Raw genomic sequence first — 27,786 nt, forward strand, 5'->3', positions numbered from 1 at the left:
GCTGTAGCTCACGAAAGCTTATGCTGAAATAAATTTGTTAGTCTCTAAGGTGCCACAAGTACTCCTTTTCTTTTTGCGAATACAGACTAACACGGCTGCTACTCTGAAACCTGATCCCTATGATGTATGCAAAAGGAGGAAAACTAGCCAATATTTCCTAAAGTGACTAGTAATTTCAGATATATTTATAGTCCTTGGTAAATTGGCAGTGTGTAAGATTTATGGGTCTGATCCTGTGAACCTTTAGTCCTAGGAGTCTACTTGTCATCTGAGAGAATGCCTTCATTAGCAAGAGTTGGCAGGATCTGATGTAATATTCGTATTGCAAGGTTGAAGTGCAGTATTTTATATTCAGCGTTTTCTTTTGGCTCGGTGTAATCCAGTCATTTAGAGTACTTAAAATATTCCTAAATTCTCTCATGCTTGTTATAAATCTAAAATCTGGGCCAAATTCTGCTCAGTTACACTGGTGATATGTCTAACTCAAGTGAAAACAGAGTGTTACTCCTGGTTTACGCAAGCATAATGGAGAGAAGAATTTAGCTCACAGTCCCTTAAACCAAGATGTTCAGAAATAATGGCTCAGGGACAGTACCACAGAACATTTCATTAGCTGGAATATTTCTCAAAGTGACAAAATGCTGTTAGATTCTTGGACAGAATGCAGAACCACTGGGTACATCTTATAGAATCAGTGATGCCATAATGAATTACCTGGAGGCTTATGTGATTCTGTCAAGATTTCCCCTCTATAATTCCTTTAGATGAGTTTAGAGAATATAACTGAATGCTACAACATGACAAATGCCTGTAGGTTTAGATTTTTAATTTAGCCTTACTCCCCTTTTGTTACGTCCATATATAGTGTTTAGCTTCTAGAAACAAAATGGGATACATTTACAGAAATTTTCTGTTCTATGTTTAAGAATTAATTCAGTTATCTTTATAACTGAGTTATCTAGGCGAGTTGATTATCTTTTCTGATGTCTGATTGTGGATTGTCATTAAGCATTGCACCTTATTCTACCAACAACATATCAAATATAAACACCCCTTCCCAGGATTTGAACATGGTAAAAGCTTGATTCAGCAACCTAAGCTGTCTTTTTTAATGTCTAAGTTGTACACCTCTGAAATGGAAGTTTATAATGGAAATGCCGATCCAGATTTATGTACTCTGACACAAATAAGCTGCTATAGTTTTCCAGTAGTGTTTTATCAATGAATAAAGGAAATGTGTCTGACCGTGTCATCTTATTACTTTGTTCCAGCCACAAAGGACTGCTTCAATGGTTCTTTGTTGTGTGCATCAACTAATACATGTATTCCAGTCTCCAAGCGCTGTGATGGTATTGCAGACTGCTTTGATTTCAGTCTTGATGAATCCAGCTGTTCAGGTAGTCGGTTTCACATCAAAATATCATTTCAATAGAAATATATAGAGTTTTTTTATTTAACCTGCAAATGGTGCACAATATTGACTGAATCATCCTGCTGAAGTTCAGTCAGATTACATGAGGGATGAATTTGAAACATCATGTTATTTGTATAGAGAGAAGAGTGGGGGGAAAAATTGAAAACATGGTGACTGTTTGAAGTGGGGATATTTCTTGGTATATATATTGAATGGCAGTAAAACCTCTATCCTGAAAACATATAGGCTTAATTTTAATTATGCAAGTAGTCCCAGTAAAGTGAATTGAACATTTGGAGCTCACTGGGATTTCTAATGTGCTCAAAGTTAAGCACAATGCATGTGCAGGACTGGGGCCTAACACAGGAAATAGAGAATGCATCTTAGCATAATAAAAATATTGCAAAGCCTAATATTTTTAGTACAACAGAAAAATAATGGATAAAAATAGGAAATGCAGTATATCTAATGAAAATCATCTTTAGAACACACATTTTGTTATATTATACAAAGTGTTTAACTCACAAGGCATCCATAAAGCTATATTCTGTGCCCAGATGTTAATACGAAGCATTTACTGACTTCTGGGGGAGCAACTGAAAAAGAATTAGACCAGAAATATAGGTTATATTATGTTTTATTATATGAAAGAGTAATATTTTACCATGAAAAATTCACAGTTAATATAAAATGCTTGGTAAATAGATGTTGTCATCTATCCTTGGTAATTTTTTAATGTTTTGAGTGAATGTTATAAATGCAAGGGAGTATATTCAATATTCAGTTAAATGTAGAGGATTGTGAGATGGTAAACATAAAGCAGTAAATGTGAATAGAGGTAAAAAAGACCTTCTACTGCTTTTCAGGTGGCATATCTTTTAAATAATTTGCTTCCCACACTATCTTGCTGGAAATTCCGGTATCTGAATGGAATAACTAATCTGATATTTTTTCTTTTATTTTTCTCCAGCAAACAGCCCATACTATTTCTTTTATCTGACTCGATGCAGCAGTGAATTTGGTCATACATTTTCCCCCATTCCAGGAAGATGGCCCAAATCCTGCCGTTGATTCTAACACCAATAGACCCCTGTGTCCAGGCAAGGCACCACATAGGTGTTGGAGTGTAGCCATGCCACATACCATGCCCAGCCAATTGCAGGATCAGGACAATGGTGGGGGTTATAATAACTTGTTCAGTCTCATAAAATTGCAGCTGTGTTATCTGACCAATGATTTTCTTATTGTTCAGATTATGCCATCTGCTTTCTATTAATAGAATCATAGAATATCAGGGTTGGAAGGGACCTCAGGAGACCATTGTTGTTTTGGGATACATTTTCAAAGCAATGAGCCACTGCCATTGTTGTTAATGGAAGTTCTGTCATTAAGAGCTGAATCCTGCAAATTTCAGTGGAACTAGTCACAATGTGTAAAGTGAAGCTCATGTACAAATCTTTGCAGGATCAGGGTCTTGGGCATGCATGTAACTTTACTCAGATAAGGAGGCCCACAGAATTCACTGCGCATACCAGTAAGTAATAATTTTGCTCTGATTCTGCAAAACTTAGTCACATACTTGACTTTACTCCAGAGACTAGCCCCATTGAAGTTCATGAGGCTGCTCACTTAAAGTAAAGTTTTGCATGTGCCTAGAGTTGCAGGATAGCAGCCTAAATTGTTTTACTGCTATAGATATTGCCATGGGTATAAACTCCAACAGACTGTTTTGAAAGTTTAGAGGAGCATGTACCGCCCTGCTGTAATTATATAACTATAATGTGGGAGACTATTCAGTGGTAATAAAATAGTAAATAAAACAAGACAGATATTCTTAAAAGGAACTACTAACAAACATTTGTAAAAATTATTTTGTTACTATTAAAACCTTTGGGTTTTGTTTTTGGTTTATTTGGGGCTTTTTTTGTGAATGAATATTTTTTAAAATTAAATCTGTAAATGCTAAAATATATGTGAACTTAGGTTGATCTCATGCCCACCAAATACCCAAGGTGTGGTAAACGTCCATAACAACACTTGGCTTGGCATGTCTTTCTTCTTAAACATCTTATTCTATTAAGACTGATTTCCCTCAAGCTGTATGAACATATATCTATGAAAAGTCTTTAATGAAAAGACTGGTCACACAGCAGATGGTGAACATCTGTTCTTATCTCATCCTTACATTTAAACTATTAATAAGAATATCGGCACTAGGCACTAAATCAGTCTAGGAAGTTCAGCACTCTAAACTAACTCTTTTCTCTATTGCAGTGGTTCTTAACCTTTACTGCACCCCTTTGGTTCTCAAAATATGTTCTCACACCCCTTATCAAAAATTGTTGAAGTAGGTCAGTTCTTTAAACCTAGATATAGTTTTTGTTTGTGTATTACAGTAATCGTCAAAAATATATAATGTTAATAAATACATAGGTTTTATGAAACAAAGTAGTTGTACTTACGTGCCTGTGCTTAATTTGTGTTTTCGATGATTTACCTTCTAAAAAAATCTGGCATGTCTCACATGTCCAGAAAGGGCATCTTGCACCCCCACGGGGTGCGTGCACCCTAGGTTAAGAACCACTGCTCTATTGTATAGTGTTGGGAATCTTCATATTGTAATATCTAAAGGTTTCAATGAATGACAAAAGCCCCACTATGAGAGTCATGTAAAATTTGACCTGAGAAATCACCAGGGCCTGGACCCAGCAAAGCACAGGAATTACTTTAAGCACAAGTAGTGCTATTGACTTCGGTGGAGATACTAATATGCTTAGGATAGGCATGTGACCAAGTGTGTTACTGAATCGGGACCTACAGTGCTGGTCTTCAAAAATGCTCAGCACCCAAAACACCAGATATACTAAATGAGAGCTGTGAGTATTCAGCACCTCCGAAAATCAAATTGTAGAAGATCTGATGTAGGTAAAGAAATCTTGCATTGGCAGGAGGAATGGACTGATGTCTATTACATCTTCCTTAATCTAGTTACCTTTGTTTACTTACGTTTTCCTAGATTGTCCAGAAGGATATTGCAAAAACGGAGGAACTTGTATCATCAAAGATGCTGTTCCTTTATGCCGGTAAGGTTCATTCTCTTATTCTTTTGAGAAGAGTTTCTTTTGTTCCCTACAATTAGAAATGACAGTCAATGGAAATGTGTTTCTGAAGAGTAAATTTGCAGTGCATGAGTTTGCACTATTCTCATTTACAGTAGCTGAGTGAATAAGAGACCAACAAATAATGAGGATGTTTTGAGAAGAATATTAGCGAACAAGCAGAATTTTCCATGACTTTCATCTGTCCTGTAGTTAGGATGGCCTGTTTTTTCAACACCTAACGTTTCCTCCATCTCATATTCCACATCAACATTTAAAAGAACATATGGTTATGAAAAATAATGCCTTGTTTACAACAGACATATTGTGCATCTCAAGGAAGATTCACAGCAGGCCATGTTCCCAGCTCTTCATTAATTTGTGATGTATCTCTGGCATAACATTATTTATTGTACATATTTCACCTGTTGCTTTTCCACTTATGTAAAAAAAAAGGGGGTTAAATGCATTTAGGAATGTTGCAGTGCAAACCAGGGGAGCAATTGTGAATGCCCTTCCAGCTTCTGAAAAGCAATTGCTTTTTATTTGTCACGAGCAGTGATTTTCTGTATTTTCAGCACAGGCTGGACCACCAACTAGCCAAATAGACTATGAACAGATAGATTAAGATCTCTACAGTATTAAGGGAGAGTGAGTTTGGGGTGGCTGTTTACACTAGTGGGCAAAAACAATCAAGCCCTCTAATCAGGGTGAAAGTTGAGGTTGGCTTTACCTACTTGGTGCCCCTCCCTAAGTCTCTGTCATGGGTGAATGCAAGAGAAGAATCAAGAACACAGGAGCCTCAATCTGCCTTCCATTTGACTTGTTCAAACTTACAGTATCAAACTACAGTTGCTGCATTCCTTTGATAATCACAGCCAAAAGGGTTGGTGGGAGTATGAAGGTTCATTTGTGGAGGATGGGTACTTCAATCCCTATGCAGGGGGTAATAGGAAGACAAGGTAAAAAAAGTCATGTAGTAGGCACAAGTCTCGATCAAGTTTCAACATCTGTTTGACGTCTGGAGCACAGTGTTGGCAGATGTGGATCCTGCCATTCCGTTCAAGTTGCTGAATATAAATTCATTAGTTGATAAATCATAAAAAGTAATAACTTAAATTAAGGGAGAGGCCCCTTTGTTCATACAACTGATGAACGGATGACACTGCAGGGCGTATATTGACAAAGTTGTCTCCAGCCAGGCTTACAATTAAACATAGAGCAGTGGTGGATTGCAGCTTTGGTGAGCTGTATTATTTGCACCTGACCTGAGGATCTCCCACCGATTTGTATGTGAACCCTGAGCTGGGGCTTGCTTTGGTGTGAATGTCACTCCAGTGCACCACGCATTCCTACTTGACCTGATTAAGTTCCTGTCTGTAGTGGATGTGCAACTCAATGCCCCAGCACACATGGGGCACCCAGGCAACCCCCCCCCCAAGTTTTAGTCACAGGTATTTTTAGTAAAAGTCATGGACAGGTCACAGGCCATGAATTTTTGTTTACTGCCTGTCAAGGTTCCTTCCCCACTCTGAACTCTAGGGTACAGATGTGGGGACCTGCATGAAAGACCCCCTAAGCCTATTCTTACCAGCTTAGGTTAAAAACTTCCTCAAGGTACAAACTTTGCCTTGTCCTTGAACCCTATGCTGCCACCACCAAGCGTGTTAAACAAAGAACAGGGAAAGAGCCCACTTGGAGACGTCTTCCTCCCAAAATATCCCCCCAAGCCCTACACCCCCTTTCCTGGGGAAGGCTTGATAAAAATCCTTACCAATTTGTACAGGTGAACACAGACCCAAACCCTTGGATCTTAAGAACAATGAAAAAGCAATCAGGATCTTAAAAGAAGAATTTTAATTAAAGAAAAAGTAAAAGAATCACCTCTGTGAAATCAGGATGGTAAATACCTTACAGGGTAATCAGATTCAAAACATAGAGAATCCCTCTAGGCAAAACCTTAAGTTACAAAAAGACACAAAAACAGGAATATACATTCCATTCAGCACAGCTATTTTACCAGCCATTAAACAAAAGAAAATGTAACATATTTCTAGCTAGACTGCTTACTAGCTTTTTACAGGAGTTCTGAAGAGCATTCCTGATCTGTTCCCAGCAAAAGCATCACACAGATAGACAGACCCTTTGTTCCCCTGCCCCTCCAGCTTTGAAAGTATCTTGTCTCCTCATTGGTCATTTTGGTCAGGAGCCAGCGAGGTTATCTTAGCTTCTTAATTCTTTACAGGTGAAGGGATTTTGCCTCTGGCCAGGAGGGATTTTATAGTTCTGTATACAGAAAGGTGGTTACCCTTCCCTTTATATTTATGACATTGCCCATGACCTGTCTGTGACTTTTACTAAAAATACCTGTGACTAAAGCACTGCCTTAACAATAAGAGGCTCAGACTGAAAATGCGTGGTCATATTGCTCTGAAGTGGGATGGTATAGTGGTGAGAAGACTGTGCAAGTGTCAGAATGAAAGCTGGGGCCAAGAGAATATTTTCTCACCAAATTGATTATACACAGTTTTAACTCTAATATTAGCCAGACAGAATGTACAGTACTGTACATTCACATTTAATACATACTACTGTTCACACATAATATATTCAATTCACTGTTTTATCTTCCCTCTATTTAAAGCAGACACTGGATATATAGCAGGTCAAATTTAGGATCAGCTACATCTGCCCACTATAAAGAGAACAAAGGGCATACTTTTATTAGTGCCTGAATTGTAAGGATAGTCTATTGTTAAGCAGTAAATGTAATTACATCCCCTGCCCTGTAGTAAAACAAGTGTGTTAGAAATATATCTTCATTAAACACAGTTTTTCAATTATACTGAATATGTACAATCTAGCCACCTGAGCTACAGAGATTAGAATGTCAAAGAAACATCATACACAGATTACTAATTGAGGTTCTGTGTGTCTCAGAAAATGTTAGTTCTTATCCAAAATATAGAAATCAGGGTTTGATTTTGTTTTACTAGATTGAAATGAGAAAGATGCCTTTTCCTTTTTATTTTACAGAGGAGAACTGAGATTACAGGATTATAGTTGATTCAGAAGAGCCTTTTAACTATTTCTTCTTAGATATGCTAGCTGGCCTCAAATTTTCACTCATCACTCTTAAGAGACCCAAATAATCTGTTTTAATCCACAATCAAAGTGGTTTATTGCCTGTGGCACAATAGTGTTTTGCAGTATTGCATGAAAAGATGAAAGTGGAACTTTTTAGTAGCTAGACATTTTCCTCAGTGTTTGAGCTGGTCTCTCAAATTCTAAATCCTGTAATATGGCAGGAATTTGTACTTAGAAAGCCTAGGTGCCCACAAACAATTCTAAATGATGCCATAGTACATTGGATTTTTGGTACTAGATAAAAGTCCGTAAATAAATTGTTACTAACATGAATGGCTCTCTAAAATTGACTTGTATCTACACACAATGGTTCAAAGATTGAGGGTGACATAAATGTTGTGTAAGTGAATGCAAGCTGAAAGGATGGTAGAGTGGGGATGTAGCAGAAAAATCAGCCAAGCCTAGGTTGTACATAAAGCAGCATCTCACCTGTTAGAAGCATTATTGTCTATGGTTTAGAGTTCAAAAGAGTGGGAACCAGGAGATGTAGGTTTGATTCCCAGCTCTACCAATGATTCAGTGTGTGACTTTATGTGAACCTCTTAATCTCTCTATACCTCAGTGTCCACATCCATAAAATGGGGATAAAACTTACTGTACCCACCTTTGTAAACCACTTTGAGATCCTTTGATGAAAAATACCATTTTAAATATTTAATCATTTAATTATTATTTTAATTAATTATAATCTCAATGTAAACAAATATGACATGTACTATATTATGCTTATAACCATAACTAGATTCATTAGAGTAAATAAAATGAAAAATTGCTGCTGATAATTACTGCAAATACATTTGCTTCTGTCTCTACAAATTCCACACCTTATAAATATTACATGGCCTATTAAGGAAAAGTCAGAGTGAAAAATGCAAATTGCGCTGCAGGTAGCAGTGCATGAATACTCATGTTGGCATCCACAGTGATTAGAGATGCAAAAATGTAGGCACAGTTATTTGCAGACACAAAATTTTGCCCTCGTAAACGAACGCCATTTTAGAACATTTTGGACTTAATTTTAACAGTAGACAAGGTTTGGGAGCTGTTGTGTCATGGGTATATTTATTAATGAAAGACATTGTTCAGGTGGAATCTCTATGTAACATCAGAGTGATACTTGATGCACAGCTCACTAACTTTTTGTACGGGCACATTAAGAGTTGCACTCAAATTATTAGTTCATTTTTTCCCCGCTGAATTCACCTGAGTTACTCTGAAAAAAGCTGCAACTCTTTGAAACCAAGGTTGAAAGCTAAGTTGTCAGTCAGTTGATAGGTGCTTACTTTAGAGCAGGGGGCCTTATAACTAAGCAAATAAGGAATCAGGAACATAAGTTTCTCCCAGCAGATTTCTGATAAATTACATTTTAAAAAATAATTTCACTTTGTCATTGGACACTTTCATGGGATTTACTTAGATACACAAACTATATATTTCCACTGCTTTTTCACATAATGTTTTCAAGAAAAGCTGTCAGTACAGGAGACCCACTTCCCTTCACAAGCATTATTGGCCTGATAGACAATCCAAGATGTGTGCTGTTTGTTTTGATCTAGCTACAACTATATCAAATACTGGAATGTTCTACAGTTTGCCATATTTAATCAGAAAATTTTGCTTCTTTCCTCAGTTTCAGTACCTAGTTTTTTTTGGCAATAAAATCGGTCATTTGAAACTTGCTTTCTTTTAATATGGAAGCAAGAAATTCCACTTTATTTAAGTTTGAAGGAGGAGGAAATAAATTGCAATTTGGGCTGACTATGTTTGCCCCCATTCATATTCACTTATGTGGAAACATTCATAGAGTTTGTGCATGAATGTTTGGGGAGGAGCCTGTGGTGTTGATTCTCCACTGCCTTTCACTTTGTGTAGTCACTTACACCTGCACAAATTGGTGTAAAATGCTACATTCTGATTTGTTTTGTCCTCTTTGCACAGGTGGAAATGAGTACACAAGTTGCAGGTTATGGCCTGCATTTATGTGAATATGTTTGTCTATGTGTAGGCACATATATGTGTTTGTGATTCTGAATTTGCACATGGGAAGTGGTATAACAGCTATATTACAGGTATTGTCTTTTTGGATCTTGGCGTGAGGGTGGTAGAAGGTAAGAGCAGAGGCTGATTTTAAAAACTGAAAGCAAAGGAACTGTTTGGTCATCATGCATGCTGCTGAGAAAGCATTTCAAGGAATGTGTGCTTTGTTTTAGCCATGATAAGGAGTTCAGTGTAGCAGGTGATAAGTCTGGTGTTGATAAGTAGATTTGAGCATCAGTGGTGTGCAGGTGATACTTGAACCCATGCAAATGGATGAGGTTACCCAAGAATAAGTTATAGATAGAAAAGAGGGCTTGATGTAATCCTGAGGGACATGTAAGCATGAATGAAGAAGAGGAGAGGAGAGAAGGGGTTGCTGAATGAGTGGTCAGAGAGATGGGGGAAAGAACCAAGCAGAGATAGTGTTATGAAACCTGAGGTGGCACAGAATGTTAAGGAGGAGGAGGTGAGTCTAAGTGTCAAAGGTTGTTGGAATATTAAAGAGGATAAGGATGGAGTTTAGGCCTTGAGATTTAGTCTTGAGTATGTCAATGGAGACTTTGGTGGAGCAGTTTCATAGAGCGAAGTGAGTGAGTTAGAGGAGAAAGAGGTGGTTAGGGACTATTTAGAAAAGCTGGACGTGCACAAGTCCCTGGGGCTGGACAAGTTGCATCCGAGAGTGCTAAAGGAATTGGCGGCTGTGATTGCAGAGCCATTGGCCATTATCTTTGAAAACTCGTGGCGAACGGAGGAAGTCCCAGATGACTGGAAAAAGGCTAATGTAGTGCCCATCTTTAAAAAAGGGAAGAAGGAGGATCCTGGGAACTACAGGCCAGTCAGCCTCACCTCAGTCCCCAGAAAAATCATGGAGCAGGTCCTCAAAGAATCAATCCTGAAGCACTTACATGAGAGGAAAGTGATCAGGAACAGTCAGCATGGATTCACCAAGGGAAGGTCATGCCTGACTAATCTAATCGCCTTCTATGATGAGATTACTGGTTCTGTGGATGAAGGGAAAGCAGTGGATGTATTGTTTCTTGACTTTAGCAAAGCTTTTGACATGGTCTCCCACAGTATTCTTGTCAGCAAGTTAAAGAAGTATGGGCTGGATGAATGCACTATAAGGTGGGTAGAAAGTTGGCTAGATTGTCGGGCTCAACGGGTAGTGATCAATGGCTCCATGTCTAGTTGGCAGCCGTTGTCAAGTGGAGTGCCCCAGGGGTCGGTCCTGGGGCCGGTTTTGTTCAATATCTTCATAAATGATCTGGAGGATGGTGTGGATTGCACTCTCAGCAAATTTGCGGATGATACTAAACTGGGAGGAGTGGTAGATATGCTGGAGGGCAGGGATTTGATACAGAGGGACTTAGACAAATTGGAAGATTGGACCAAAAGAAATCTGATGAGGTTCAATAAGGATAAGTGCAGGGTCCTGCACTTAGGACAGAAGAACCCAATGCACAGCTACAGACTAGGGACCGAATGGCTAGGCAGCAGTTCTGCGGAAAAGGACCTACGGGTGACAGTGGACGAGAAGCTGGATATGAGTCAGCAGTGTGCCCTTGTTGCCAAGAAGGCCAATGGCATTTTGGGATGTATAAGTAGGGGCATAGCGAGCAGATCGAGGGACGTGATCGTTCCCCTCTATTCAACATTGGTGAGGCCTCATCTGGAGTACTGTGTCCAGTTTTGGGCCCCACACTACAAGAAGGATGTGGAGAAATTGGAGAGAGTCCAGCGAAGGGCAACAAAAATGATTAGGGGTCTGGAACACATGACTTATGAGGAGAGGCTGAGGGAACTGGGATTGTTTAGTCTGCAGAAGAGAAGAATGAGGGGGGATTTGATAGCTGCTCTCAGCTGCCTGAGAGGTGGTTCCAGAGAGGATGGTTCTAGACTATTCTCAGTGGTAGAAGAGGATGGCTCTAGACTATTCTCAGTGGTAGAAGAGGACAGGACAAGGAGTAATGGTCTCAAGTTGCAGTGGGGGAGGTTTAGGTTGGATATTAGGAAAAACTTTTTCACTAGGAGGGTGGTGAAACACTGGAATGCGTTACCTAGGGAGGTGGTAGAATCTCCTTCCTTAGAAGTTTTTAAGGTCAGGCTTGACAAAGCCCTGGCTGGGATGATTTAATTGGGGATTGGTTCTGCTTTGAGCAGGGGGTTGGACTAGATGACCTCCTGAGGTCCCTTCCAACCCTGATATTCTATGATTCTATGAAATGAAGCCTATATGCCAGTTGCAGACCACTTGTTTGAGTTTAGAAATTCAAAGAAGACTAGAACAGTTGAAAAGACAGGTAGTATTGAGATTTGGCTTTTGGAGAATGAAGAAGGTAAGAGCCTGTTTGTATGAAGACATTCATGCACAGATTACATAGGTAGCACAGAGGAGTTCAGTTTCGTATCTTCCCATTATATTACTACAATCTGCAAAGTGATATCAAGGCAAATACAAAGAATTTTCCTGACTTCAGTGTATTTGTGAGTTAGAAGATAGATTAAATATTTGACTTCCCTAGAATAAATAAGAATGAAGCCACCTGCTGCAAAAAGAAATATACAGTATTGATGGAAAAGCTCCTTTTTAGATTTGCTGATGTCTCATGGAAAACTCTTTGCTGAACATCCTGATCAGAAACAATTCTGTTTTTCCTATACTATGTTCTGTTTTCTTTTTACACTTTATTTTTAATAAGAATATTTGCATGAAAACAAGATGTTTGCTCAGGAGGGATTAATATGCTTCTATTGCTGTTTTTCACCTGAAGTCTCTAACATCATAATCATCTCCAGAACCACCAAGTGTGATGTCACAAACAATATTAGTGTGCAAGTGAACAGTAAGCTTCAGGAGAAAATGAACCCTTCAGGAATAATGTCTTGTTTTCATGTCATAAAAACAAGAGTAATAGGGAGCAATACAGGAAAATACAGCATTTGCAACATAAACAGAACTGTCTCTAAGCACAAAAGAGCAAATGTTCTGTGGCTTCTTAAGATCAGTGTTGTGGAGCCTGTTTTGTAGAAGTTGTGTGAACAGTGCCAAACATTTTTCTTGAGTATTTGCTTTCATTTAACAATGAATTTGCTTTGGCCACCTTCATCTCTTTTGTGTTTGCTTTTAGCAAGCATATGCGTGATTAAATGGTACTTACCAGAATGCTTGTGGAATTTAAAGTTTGCAGATTCAAATAGTCCAAGTTCATGACTCTCTTCCTCCCTCCATCCCTGAGGTAGGAAGGCAAGTAATGTACTTCAAATCTGGGTCCACCTACATACCCAGGGTATCACGCTCTTGGTTATGTATTTGTGTAATTTGCCAGTTGCCCTTCGGCATACGGTGAGCCAGTACTAGACCTATCTCATCAGTTTCCTGTTCATGCTGCTGGGACCATAGAGATGAATTTCTTCTCCAGCAGGCAGAGAAGCGGTATCATCTGGCTATTACCAACTGTCACAGAGTTGGTCAAGCTTCCTCTTCTGGACACTTAGTGTGTTGCTGTGTCCAGGCTCACACCCTGGATCCAGGTTCTTCTGAGTCTGGGCAGGCTCCTGGCCCAGACTCTGGCTCTAGCCTATAGACTCACTCCCGGCATGCAGACTCCCTGTCTGATACCCCTTCTTGAAAGTGGGACTCCTACAGTCTAGCTACCCTGGTGCTAAACGATCAAGTTTCCCGTGCAGTTTAAGCATACCCTTTCTCAGAAGTCTGCCTTAGTGCATACTCTGGTTTGCAGTTTAACCATTCAGGGACACATGACAGTTGAAGCCAAAAACTTAGTGGGTGAGCAAAGTAACTTCTTAAACACTTAAAGAATCATAGAATATCAGGGTTGGAAGGGACCTCAGGAGGTAATCTAGTCCAACCCCCTGCTCAAAGCAGAACCAATCCCCAACTAAATCATCCCAGCCAGGGCTTTGTCAAGCCTGACCTTAAAAACTTCTAAGGAAGGAGATTCCACCACCTCCCTAGGTAACGCATTCCAGTGTTTCACCACCCTCCTAGTGAAAAAGTTTTTCCTAATATCCAACCTAAACGTCCCCCACAGCAACTTGAGACCATTACTCCTCGTTCTGTCATACACTACCACTGAGAACAGTCTAGATCCATCCTCTTTGGAACCCCGTTTCAGGTAGTTGAAAGCAGCTATCAAATCTCCCCTCATTCTTCTCTTCCTCAGAATAAACAATCCCAGTTCCTTCAGCCTCTCCTCATAAGTCATGTGTTCCAGACCCCTAATCATTTTTGTTGCCCTTCGCTGGACTCTCTCCAATTTCTCCACATCCTTCTTGTAGTGTGGGGCCCAAAACTGGACACAGTACTCCAGATGAGGCCTCACCAATGTTGAATAGAGGGGAACGATCACTTCCCTCGATCTGCTGGCAATGCCCCTACTTATACACCCCAAAATGCCATTGGCCTTCTTGGCAACAAGGGCACACTGCTGACTCATATCCAGCTTCTCGTCCACTGTAACCCCTAGATCCTTTTCTGCAGAACTGCTGCCGAGCCATTCGGTCCCTACTCTGTAGCGGTGCATGGGATTCTTCCGTCCTAAGTGCAGGACTCTGCACTTGTCCTTGTTGAACCTCATCAGATTTCTTTTGGCCCAATCCTCTAATTTATCTAGGGCCCTCTGTATCCTATCCCTACCCTCCAGAGTATCTACCTCTCCTCCCAGTTTAGTGTCATCTGCAAACTTGCTGAGGGTGCAATCCACACCATCCTCCAGATCATTAATGAAGATATCGAACAAAACCAGCCCAAGGACCGACCCTTGGGGCACTCCACTTGATACCGGCTGCCAACTAGACATGGAGCCATTGATCACTACCCATTGAGCCCGATAATCTAGCCAGCTTTCTACCCACCTTATCGTCCATTCATCCAGCCCATACTTCTTTAACTTACTGGCAAGAATACTGTGGGAGACCATGTCAAAAGTTTTGCTAAAGTCCAGGAACATCACGTCCACTGCTTTCCCCTCATCCACAGAGCCAGTTACCTCATCATAGAAGGCAATTAGATTAGTCAGGCATGACTTGCCCTTGGTGAATCCATGCTGACTGTTCCGGATCACTTTCCTCTCCTCTAAGTGCTTCAGAATTGATTCCTTGAGGACCTGCTCCATGATTTTTCCAGGGACTGAGGTGAGGCTGACTGACCTGTAGTTCCCAGGATCCTCCTTCTTCCCTTTTTTAAAGATGGGCACTACATTAGCCTTTTTCCAGTCGTCCGGGACCTCCCCCAATCACCATGAGTTTTCAAAGATAATGGCCAATGGCTCTGCAATCACATCCACCAACTCCTTTAGCACTCTCGGATGCAACACATCCTGCCCCATGGACTTGTGATCATCCAGCTTTTCTAAATAGTCCTGAACCACTTCTTTCTTCACAGAGGGCTGGTTACCTCCTCCCCATGCTGTGCTACCCAGTGCAGCAGTCTGGGAGCTGACCTTGTCTGTGAAGACAGAGGCAAAAAAAGCATGGAGTACATTAGCTTTTTCCACATCCTCTGTCACTAGGTTGCCTCCATCATTCAGTAAGGGGCCCACACTTTCCTTGACTTTCTTCTTGTTGCTAACATATCTGAAGAAACCCTTCTTGTTACTCTTAACATCTCTTGCTAGCTGCACCTCCAGGTGTGATTTGACCTTCCTGATTTCTCTTCTGCGTGCCCGAACAATATTTTATTTATGAATACTTTATTCATACAGAAAGCACATAGACTTATAGATCCATGCAAAAACAACAAACTTGCATGCAAAACTCTCCCTCAAGTATCCTCACCACTCGAAGAGCCCTTTGGATTTTGGTTTGAGTCTTTTTAGTGTCCAGTTTCCCCCCCCCGCCCACGGACCTTACTTCTCCAACTCAGTCTTTTCTTCCTGGTCATGGCTTCTCCTCTATGACTCCTGCAGCAGGCTCCCCTCAGCTGGGGTTGGTCAAAAGTTTCCCTCCTCCTCAGAAAGTATGTCCTTTTGTGTCTTCCCTGAACCTCCCAGCATCTGACTTTTTAAAAGCCAGTGCTAATGCCTGGTTTCTTTCTTATTCTTCTTAGATTTTCCACTCTGCTGCAGATAATCTGGGAAGAACCAGGTTCCCTAGCCTCCAGCAATCCCATTATTTTAAAGTGCTCCCATTTGAACAGGAAGCTATTTAGGTTAATGACTCTCCATTGTTCTTGGTCTGGAAGAGAGGTGCCACCAAACCTGGTACCAGATGGTTGATTGCACATCTGCTGAGGAATTCAATGATGCAGCAGTTTCATAAAATCACCCAGAATTCATAAATTGTGCATAGGCAGATTCCCCAAATCATTACACCAACATCCTCACCAGTAATCAGCTTTGTGGATTCTTCAAAGGTACAATCCTTTATGAGTGATCGTTCTGCTGGTGTTTTTCTTGAGTGGATCAGCATAGGTAACAGTAGTACACTTGGCACTATACGTAACTTCCCCAAGAGGCAGTCTCCACCACTTTCTTCATCTGATGGCAGTGAAGCTGATTCTCCTCCTGTAGCTCTTAGAGAAGGCATGAAACTGTAAGACCAGCTGAACTGGCTGCAGATCTCTAATGGTATGCTAAGAACCATGTTCACGTACTCAGTACTCGCAAAAAGAAAAGGAGTACTTGTGGCACCTTAGAGACTAACCAATTTATTTGAGCATGAGCTTTCGTGAGCTACAGCACTCCCTCATGATTAGGTTAAGCATTCATGAAGCAAGTTATGTGAGGGAAACAGCATTCATGAGCTAACTTCTCCACATTTTTCCCATTGTCTAAGGAGGCCTCAAACCCAGAAGAGAGATTGGAGATGATCAAGCAGTCTTCTATGACAGCATACAGCTTCTCCAACATATTGCTCACAATGTGCTGTAACTCAAATCCACACATGCAGTGTCAGACTGAAACATGCTGCAGATAAGGCTGACCGTGTGTGTGTGTGTGTGTGTGTGTGTGAAATAGTTTGGCTACTAGTTCTCTTTACCATAGTTCTCCCATTCCCTCCACTGGCAAGGACATGCTAAATTTGCTGCTTTCACTGATCGGTAGTCTGTGCCTGGCCTTTTGGAAAAAATGGCTTGGCACCTACTACCATGGTACAGGCTATCAGCTCCCAGAAGCCCTCTCCTTCCACATTTTCAAGTGCCAGCATTCTCTGAACTGGCATCATTCAGTAGCAGGGTCTAGGGATGTGCATAGTGGTGTCTGGTCCCCCACTTAGAGCTCTCAGCAAGGTCAACTGGGCCTCCTACCAGCCATGAAAGTTATAGGGGTGCTGCTGTGCCCCATCATCAAGGATGGCACTAGCTCTAACTCATGGCATGCTGGTAAGGAAGAGTCCACTCGAGCTGAGCCAGGCTGCTGCCCATCTTGGGGTTTTATTATTTATTTAATTTATTGTTTATTTATTATTATTTTATTTTTTATTATTATTATTATTATTAGAGACATCACTATCATTGTGGTTTGTGTGGTTTCTGAGAGGTGAGGTACCTAGCTGTTTGAGGTGAGTTCCATGCTTACTCATCAGCTGTCCAGGATCAAATGAAAACTACTTCAACATCCATGATTTCTGCCTTCACTATTTCCCAGATGGATGCTGATTGCTAGTATCGAGCAGTTAGATAGAGCAGGATGGGACTTTCCATCAGTCCGACTGCTTTCCATGGCCTCTCTTATTGCTGTACCTGAGTTATTGTTCTACTATACTCAGATGGAATGTGCACTTTGTTTCTAGACACTCGTGAAACAAGGTGTTAACAACACGGTACCTTGAGGTCCTCTTTCTTTCACATTTCTAGTTGTATCTTCCTTCTGTCACTCTACGTCAGCCCTCTCCTAATCTTTTCTCTCTTACACATCCTGAGAATTAATTGGCTCTGTGACAGCATCCTCACCTACTGCCCAGAAATATGTTGAATCCAGATGTGATTTGTCTGTGAGTAACACCGAAAATTACAAACCAATAAACAACATGCATTGGTGTATTTTACAGAAGGTGGGACACTGCTTGACGCAAAGGTTGGAAACGTGTTCCTCAAACCCCTTGCCAGAGCTCTGGCACAGAGACAATTTAACAAGCCACACCAAGATCTAACTGCTTCCTTTGCAACAAGGACCATGCAACCTCACATAGCTACTTTGTATCCATGACTGTGGTGAAGTAATAGCTAGGCTAGTAAATACTGGACATTTGTTGTATTTTGTGAGGAGTAAGAATGAGATATTGCTTGACTATGAATACTGAGTATCAATGACTGTCAGAGAACGTTTTGCAATCACTTCATAGAATAAAAAAATCATGACAACTCATTAAGTGAATTTAAATAACTATTAGACTTTGAAGAAATCCTGATCTTCCATTAGCAGAGAAGCAAGCTAAATTTGTTGAGTACATTTTGTGCCATGAAATATTTTGTTCAGCTCTACTCATTTTGAGTAACTTTTAAAATTTAATTGGTACGCTTAAACTCAAGCAGGGTTTTAAAATTTGTTTCTACCCAGTGAGGCCCTTTTCCATAAAAAGTGAGGAGTAGGTTGAGTACATGGCTAAACATGGTCTTTTTAATACATGTGTGTGTGGTGAGGGGTTGAGTACATGGCTAAGCATGTTTTTTTTAATACATACATACATATAGATATAGACTCTGTGTGTGTGCACATGGTTCTGACTCTCTTCTTTCTCTTCCTGTTTGCATGTAGAAGCCCTATCCTGAAGTAGACCCATGCATCCCTATACATAGGGACATCTGTTTTAAATAGCAGTAGTCCCAAGAGACCACAGAAGGGGAGAAAGGGGCACCTAAAAATAATAAATATGTGACTGTTTTGCGGAGGAATAATCCCTTCTCCCAAAAGTGTAGATAGCTGAGGGCTGGGCAGAAGCACCTGGACCAACCCCCACAAGAGCAGTGAGAGAAGCCAGTAGGGAGAATGAGGAAGCAAGATAGATTGGGTTGTGGGGGGCTCTGAAAGGAATAGTTAAGACCTTCCCCACACACACCTATAGACCGAACGGGAACCTGGAGAAGTGGGTGGCTAAAGATCTACTTCCTTCTCCCCCAAAAAGAGAAGCCTCAATTTCAAATTGCTTTCCAGGTTTTGGAGTTCACTACTGGGCAAACAGAGCTAGCTGGCTGTTCTGGATATAGTGTCTTCGGAAGGAATCTGCCTGTCTCAGTTTCTTTAATGCCAAAAAACAGTTTGCCTCACTGTGCCTGTTAAACTCTACCTCTGAGTAGCACGATGGATGCAGGCATCTTATTTGATTAAACAAATGTGGCAGCACTGCCCCAAATTTTTGTTTCTGAGCATCCAGCATTGTAAAGGTGTGGTAATCAATTTAAGTAATCAGATTTGATTTTCTTACCAAGCAGCATATTTTCTGCAATGAGAAACTGAAGGTCGGATTGCTCTATAAAACTGGAAGAAAGCAAAGTATCTTCTACTTTCTGTAACCCACTGTCTGAAATGAAATATTATTGCTTTGATGATCTGACAAAAGTATTGTTTGACTAGCACTGTTACAATATTCAGGACAGCACTCTTTATGGAAGGACACTGGCTGGATTTAGTCCATTGTCATCGTCCACAGCGAATTGTTACCCGGATATCTTCCAGTTCCCTTTTTATTACTTGTTTGGTATGTGAATAGTTTTTTCTTTACGGAACAGTTGTACAAACCCAAGACATCTTGAGTTGCTAAATAAAATGGAGAGACTCATGAAAGGAAAAGGAGTACTTGTGGCACCTTAGAGACTAACCAATTTATTTGAGCATGAGCTTTCGTGAGCTACAGCTCACTTTATGCTCACGAAAGCTCATGCTCAAATAAATTGGTTAGATACTTTTTGCGAATACAGACTAACATGGCTGTTACTCTGAAACCACTCATGAAAGGGATATGCAGCCATTCTTATGAGTTTGAGGAGCTGAGTGGAGCCAGCCCCTGCTCTGAGAGTAACAGAAGGAGAACATGGTAAATGTTACTGCTTAAACAGCGCAAAGTGTATTTTATCAGTCCCATTGGAATATGCAGGATCTGTTCTACTGGAAGGGTGGAAGCAGCGGAGCATAATTTAACAAGGAAAGTGAAAGTGACTCCGATTTGTAAGAATGCTGAGGAAAAAGTCATCTCTTGGACTTGAGATTTGTAGTTGCCCATACAAAATTCCTGGGGTAGGCTTACCCATAATGCTTGAGATGCAAAAAGCATTCCAGCCTGTCTGATATATGTCCTGTGTACCAGCTTGGATTTCCACAGTTTTCAGTTGTGCCAAATATGACAAAATTATAGACCACTTACAAGACAATCCGCTCCTCAAAGAGAAGGCAGATACCTGTGAGCAGTAGAGAGTCAGGGTGAGGGCTGCTAGCTGGGCAGTACCTTATGGCTTACCCTTACCTCAGAATGACTAGCACCCCAGGACCATCTCTATCATCACACTGAATGTTGAGGTCAGTGTGGGCGAGTGTATCTGAAATGGGGAAGAGGTTAGGTAAGTGTCTGGGGAGGAGTCTGTACTGCAGAGGTGCGTGATTGAGAGTAAGAGGAAGGACTTTGTACTGGGAGGGATGGTGTTTGGGTGTTTTGTGGGGAAGGAGGTTATCACATTCTTTAATGTATCTGCTGGAGCATTGCTAGGAACATGGCTGAGAAGCTGTAAAAATAATAGTATTCTGTATTATACTGAAAAAGAGGGAAATAGCCAGAAAGCCAGAAGTAAATAAATAAATAAACAAACAAACTGGCGCGGGGGGTGTGTGGAATGGAAATCAGGCAAAGAATAAAACATCTTGTGCTGCACCCTTCCCTCTCACAGCTTCTCTCTGCCTTTTGTCTGCATATTGTCTATAGAGATTAAAACATCTTTGGGGCAGGAATCTATCCTTTTATATGTCCATAATGTGTCTAGCACGTTTTTGGACTCCACAGAATTAAATAATAATTAAGGGCCAACTTCAGTTACTTTACCCAAGATGAATAAGTACGTTGCTCTGAGATCGATCCCATTGACTTTAGTGAGGCTACTTGTAGATTTAAAATAGCACTCCAGGTGAATAAGAGTATCAGAATCTCACCCTAAAATGATTAGAGCAGCATGTCTCTGCTGTAGCTCTGCCAGCTCAGAATTCCATTGCCTAAGAGAAGTTTGCATGTAGAGATTTCTCAGTGAGAGGCACCTGCATGCTGGTTCTGCACATCTAAAGAGACCATAAAGAATATAATATGAAGAGGACCTGGGGGGATAAACTGTATCCTGGGAAGAGTGTGGTTAAATGTTAGAGCAATGGAGAAGAATGTGATGCGGGGAGAACCCATACTTGGGAAGAGGCAGGTTGGTGGTTAGAAGAGTTAGAGGGAGATTTGTCCTGACAAAGAGGTATGTCCTCTATTCTGTGTTGATAGCATAGTATCCTGACCTGTGACCCAGCCAGTTCGCCCCTGCAAGACTCCCTGGTGGCACAAGAGCTGCAGGTTACCTTGCCTCTCTCTGATCTTACTTTGTCTTTCTTCCTGCTCAGCCAGCATGAGTTTAACTATGTGAGAATTAAACCCTTTGTGTTGTTGCTAGGTGGCTGAGGCACCCTCTAACAAAAGCCAAATTAAGTAGAACTTCTTGAACTTCTCTTGCCAGCTATTACAATGCTGACAGATCTGCAGTGCTCTGTGCATTTTAATTTTAAACAAATATACACAGAGGATTTTTCTCATCACTCTGAAGGGCCCTTTCATGTTTGCCATTGCTTTAATCAGCTACCAGTCTGCATCTCTAAGAGGAAAGCTGTAACTATATGCTATTCCCACACAGCCCTCAAGAAGTATTCTTATTTTTACCCTAAAGTTCAAAGAACCATGTCTATCTATTAGTCTCCAGGTCATCTAGCCAATTTGCATAAACAGTCCTCTTGAAAAAATTAGTGCAGATTTTAAGATGCATTCATTTTAGAAAGATCCCTTATGTTAACATGGTGGGCAGTACAGTTATGCCCGGGACAAATATGGCCCATTGTGTCTAGCACACTGTAAGATGCAGAAGGCAATTAAACCCCTGAAGAGTTAATTTTGAAACGATTAATGTAAGCTTACTTTCATGACCTTTTAGCAATCAGAAAGGTTTGGACTCCAAGAGTGAACTATCTCCTTGTTGGATGAGAAATGATTTGGCTAAAACATATGATATTTTATACTCATCTCTGTTTATTTACAATATGTGTGCTTTTGAACACAGGGATTAAATAGCAAAACAGACCACAGACAAGTCACAGGCCAGAGTGCTGGAAAATAATTGTATCAATTACTGTCTGCTCTGTTGAGCCCTGTCCTACTTTACACTCGGTGCATTCCCTCTGAGGCCAGTTGGAATGTGCAGGGTGAAAATCTGGGAAAACTTTAACAATTGGTGTGTCTATTACAGGACTGCTGGACAACTCTCTGGTGCTGCATTTCCTTTCTGCAGCAGAGAGGGATGACAGTCAGACATAACTGGCTGCCTGATTTTCCCTCTGGTTCTATACACGTTAGAGCAGTGGTTCTCAAATTTTTTTTTTTCTGTAGACCACTTGAAAATTGCTGCGAGTCTTGGAGGAACACTTAATGATCTTTCCAAATGTTGTTTGTACCATTGGCTAACTATTGTAAAGAGCTTTGGATAAAAGCGCTATATAAAAAAAAATTAACTTTTTTTTTTCTACCAATAAAAGCACATAACTCATATTTTCATATCAGTAGTTTTACCTTTCTAATGCGATGGATGTGCCCTCTCTCCCCCGCCATGGCAGCCCCCAAGCTGGGGCTGGGAAGGAGGGGGTCTCTCCCTCTCTCCCCAGCCACAGCAGCCACATTGCTGAGGCTGGGAAGGAGGGCCATCTCTCCCTGGCAGCCGCAGCCCTGGAGCTGGGGAAAGTCACCTCTTTCTCTGGCTGTCACAGCCCTGCACGTCCCAAATTCCCCCCGCCTCCTCTTCTCACCCCACTTTCCCCTCCCACCTACCCCCTATTCGCCACAAGGCTCGCCTTACATGTGCATCTTCTCCAGGGTCCAGGCACCTAATTAGTGGAGCCACGACTGCACAACTCCACTAATTAGGTGGGTGGCCCTTCATTGTCTTGTGTGCAGCTGCCCAGGCATGCATCTTAGAGGGAACTATCCACGGACCACCTGAATGGAGCTCATGGACCACTAGTGGTCCACAGACCACAGTTTGAGAATCTCTGTGTTAGAGCATCATAAGCACTGAGGCAGGGTGCATATACTAGCTGGGTATTGCCCTGGTGCATTGCACTTTGGTCCACTCTCAGCAAAAACCTATTTCAAATATGTATTTCAAATAACTTTTTAATTTTGTGTCTTTACCATTCTTGCCAGACTCCTTTGTTAACTACTGGTGGTTTCCACAGACAAACTCCTGTCCTACTCCCATTGATAGCAAAACTTCCATTCTCTTCAGTGAGGCCAAAAATTGGCCTTGGACTGTAAAACAAAACAAAGATGGTAAATACTTAAGACTACATGATGACTGATTTCCCATAAAATGTAACAGGAATTTTGTACCCTTAGACACTGATGTGGAGGTTTCGACCTGGGCTCTTGGACTCCCTTTCAAACAGTGACACCAGACACACCAGAATGCTCAGTTCAGAATCTTGATGTTTGCACAGGATCGAATTCTAATGTTATGAATAGGGAGCTCTTCTCTGGAACAAGCCATTTGCAAACCACTGATTTATTCCCACATGAATTAATGTGGGTGGTTTGGTATGTATTGTAGTCTAGAAGGACGATGGTCAGTAGGAGTTCATTAACCAGAGGTTATCTCCAACAGCTTTTGAACAGGGGGGAAAAAACACAATCCTTTTTTTTATTTCAGTCCTCCATGGAGTAATAATAATGCAAATGCTATGTTTATCTGGAGATTTTAAGAAATTTGCAGTAAGTTCTCTTATAAAATGTGTTATCTTTAAGTGCACTTAAAATATTGCACTAATACAGGTATAGTAACCCATTGGGGTAACCTCAATATGCAGATTATTGCTGCCTGACAGTTCCCATCACAACAGTTCAGAACAAAGAGGGTTGTGTATGGGATGATTTGGTTTGTCAAGGCAAAGCTGTAGTGGCTACCTATTAGGGTGCCACCCCTAACATTGCAGCTTTGGTGCTGCAGAATAATGGCCATTTGGGGGCTGCACAGGGGCTCCAGACCTTAGCCCTTCCTCCCAAACCTTGTGTAAATCCAGTTTGTAAAGCCTATTAAGATGAGACCAGATACGGACCAGAGACTGAAAATATTTGTATTTACTGCCAGTAGTTGTGGAACACTTTCTGTTGGTTCTCACTAAATAAATAATAAAGCTAGCAGTCTATTTAACCAAGAATATATATTATGTTGTGTTGTACTAACTTGTACTATAGGTAAGCTTTTGTTAATATATTTCCATTGTCTTTACACATATAATATATTTCTACTTCCTTTATACCATTAAATATTTTTCAGTATTTTGTTATATTGGAAAGATGCAATTCATATCAGTTAGAATTCCTTATAAACGTAGAACTCTAATATGCTTGGAACTCGACAGTCATCTCAGTAATCATAGCCCTAAGTACACAAATCCTCATGCATCAAGATGAGAATATAAAACATAGCGTTATGTTTTGTTTAATATAAGAGGATGATAAGTGATTAAATAGGTTGGCATGAAGAGAAAACTGACCTTTGCCTCTTCCTAGAATTATTATGGACTTGTTTATTTATTCACATTGGCAGTGAAAAATGTCTTGCAAGAAGTACAAAATAGCATTAAAACTTGAACTTGCCATTTTTCCTATTGCTCTATTACAGTGGTTCCCAAATCTGTTCTGCCGCTTGTGCAGGGAAAGCCCCTGGCGGGCCGGGCCGGTTCGTTTACCTGCCGCGTCCGCAGGTTTGGCCGATCGTGGCTCCCAGTAGCCGCGGTTCGCTGCTCCAGGCCAATGGGAGCTGCTGAAAGCGGCGGCCAGTACGTCCCTCGGCTCATGCCACTTCCAGCAGCTCCCATTGGCCTGGAGCAGCGAACCGCGGCCACTGGAAGCCACGATCGGCTGAACCTGCGGACGCAGCAGGTAAACGAACCGGCCCGGCCCGCCAGGGCTTTCCCTGCACAAGCGGCAGAACAAGTTTGGGAACCACTGCTCTATTATTTACAGTTTTACAGTGCAGCAGAGTATAACTGCAATGCTCATGTAAGTCAAAGACCAAGTATTGCATAATACTATTAGTAATTCTTTGTATTGCTATAGCTGCTAGGTGCCCCATTGTGCTAAGTGTTCTACATGTACTGTGACAAAGTTCCTCCTCTACCTTGGTGGGTCTTGCGCTTATTGGTGAATTTGCTCACCTCGGAGCTTCACGGCAGCCCTCAGCTTGGCCGTTTTTCTGAACCCACAGTCCAGGTCGACTCCTCCTGTGTCTGACCAGGAGTTGGGAGGATTCGGGGGAAACCCGGGCCCGCCCTCTACTCCGGGTTCCAGCCCAGGGCCCTGTGGAATGCAGCTGTCTAGAGTGCCTCCTGGAACAGCTGTGTGACAGCTACAACTCGCTGGGCTACTTCCCCATGGCCTCCTCCCAACACCTTCTTTATCCTCACCATAGGACCTTCCTCCTGGTGTCTGATAATGCTTGTACTCCTCAGTCCTCCAACAGTCCACGTTCTCACTCTCAGCTCCTAGTGCCTCTTGCTCCCAGCTCCTCACACGCATACCACAAACTGAAGTGAGCTCCTTTTTAAACCCAGGTGCCCTGATTAGCCTGCCTTAATTGATTCTAGCAGCTTCTTGATTGGCTGCAGGTGTTCTAATCAACCTGTCTGTCTTAATTGTCTCCAGAAGGTTCACGATTACCTTCTCTGTTACCTTACCCAGGGAAAAGGGACCTACTTAGCCTGGGGCTAATATATATGCCTTCTATTACTCTCCTGTAGCCATCTGGCCCGACCCTGTCACAGTACATAACAAGAAGTTGGTCCCATCCCCAAAGAGCTTCAGCTTAAGTAAGCCTGGCAGAAGAAACTCAGTACCTTGTACAACTGTACCCACGATCCCGTAAAACCAATACTTGGTATAGCATCCTTGACCTTGCCATGTGAGCTCCTTGCTACTTTTTCACCTCTAGTGTAATCTTTAGCACAATAGAATTGTTTCTGATAACTTAATTATACAGTCAGTATACGAACATTGCACTTGGCATTTGCTTTCGATAGCCACTGTGAATATGTTTGTAGAGTATTTTCAGGCCAGTCAAATGTATTTCAGTATTTTTCTTACATAGTGTAGAGGCTGTTGAACCAATGTTCTGAAAAAGAATGTATAACAGTGAGTCTAGAAAATGTAAAATTATAGCACTTTTGTACCTGTAGCCAAGTTTGTACCATATAACCTGATAAGGGAGCTCTGCTGAGTATGTATGTACTGCAAAGGTAATCAAATAAGAGATAACCAACTGAGATTTCATGGCTGGAGATTCTGTTTGACCAATCTCCTCTACTTCTTGAGGGGGATATATACACAAAGTTGTTCGGAGACAAGATAAGGTAGCATTTATTTATCAAACAACCTTCAAAGAATGCCATATTATATAGCAAGTTTTTGCTTAGACTTGAATGTTTAGTGGTTTCTGTGTCACCGGGGGAGGTGTAACACTATTTCTAGTGCAATATGCTGAAATAAGCAGACCTGCCTTATTCTTTTTTCAGATTGGCACAGGAAGGCAATCTATGATTCTCTAGAGACCACTGAAAGTGAAGTGTAGGCCAAAAGGGGCCATATAATGCTCTCAGTGGTGCTTCCATGCAGATCATTCCAGCTATGCATGCACATCCAAAGGCAGACCTTGGCCATGTCTGCATTAGTCTTTTGTTGTAGAATTGGGTCGAAGAACAACCTACACTAGTCTACTGAGCTCATTGGCTATGCTCTTATGTAAATGGACAGAAGATTTTAACCTTAATAATATGAACTGTAATGTGCTTTGACTTCAATAGAAGTTCTGAAATGAAATTAGTGTTAGCTGGGGGAAAAAAATTTCCAGACACAATTCAACAAAAATGAGGAGGGGTGGAATTGATTCTGCTGAAATTTTCAGTGAAAAATTTCAGCTTTTTCAAAATACCAAAACATTTGTAGTTTTCTGATGGAAAATAAAAAATTTTCAAGGAAGTGGGCACTTTCTAGAAAATGGTTGTTTCATCAGAACACCAATTTTCAACAAAATATTTTGACCTGCCCTAGCCTAAATCCCTCATGTATCAAAAGGAGAAGAAAACCTCCCCTCCTCCTGCCACTGTGACTTTAGTATTTTTGTTGTTGCTGTTGTTATTTATATTACAGTAGCACCTAGAGGCCCCATCCAAGACCCGCTGCTTTTGGTGCAGTGGATTTACTAAACAAATTGTCTGTCAGTTCCCCATCTGTAATACGGTGAAATAATAATATTTCATTTCTCCCAGTTTCTCTTTTTTTTTCTTATTAGACAGTAAACTCTTCACAGCAGGAACTGTTTCTTTCTATGTGTATGTACAGATTACAGAACCTGTCACAAAGGGCACTCAATTTCAGTGGGGGCCTTTAGGTGCTAAATAATAACAAATACAGTAATCACATATGCAAATTAAGTACACCAATTATTGTGTATTTTTTGTGTGCTGGCATAGGCTTCTAACTCATGGAACCGAGTTCTGAAGAAAGAGATGTCATTTAAGGAAAAATACAAGCCTAAAATGAGTCATTCTCAAAAATTTTGATTTTTCTTGTGTTTTTAAAATTTCAAAGTGTTGAAAACTAGGTAAATGCAATAGACCATTTGCAATGTATTTTGTACATCATTGACATTTCTTGGAAGATGAGTGTTGGGGTCATTTAATTATAGGCTATATAGAGAATGAAATTCAGGCTTGATAATTGTTAATCTTTTATAGTTGTAATGCTATCCTTATAATGCTCTCTTTTAAGTTCTGATCCTGCTGCCATTGAAGCCAATGGCAAAACTCCGATTCACTTTTATGGTGAAGGATCAGACACTTGTTTTAAAAAAAATAA

General features: G+C 41.0%; 1 protein-coding gene across 1 annotated transcript in view; it reads left to right on the forward strand.

Annotated features, from left to right (window-relative positions):
• Positions 1-27,786, forward strand: part of MALRD1 (MAM and LDL receptor class A domain containing 1) — a 465,892-nt gene that overhangs the window by 406,425 nt on the left and 31,681 nt on the right. The window contains exons 35-36 of the mRNA XM_078851340.1: positions 1,272-1,397; positions 4,431-4,497. Coding sequence (XP_078707466.1) covers positions 1,272-1,397; positions 4,431-4,497 — 193 coding nt within the window. The remainder of the gene's footprint in view (positions 1-1,271; positions 1,398-4,430; positions 4,498-27,786) is intronic.

Source organism: Lepidochelys kempii, chromosome 2 (genome assembly GCF_965140285.1).
Source record: "Lepidochelys kempii isolate rLepKem1 chromosome 2, rLepKem1.hap1, whole genome shotgun sequence".
Taxonomy (NCBI): domain Eukaryota; kingdom Metazoa; phylum Chordata; order Testudines; family Cheloniidae; genus Lepidochelys; species Lepidochelys kempii.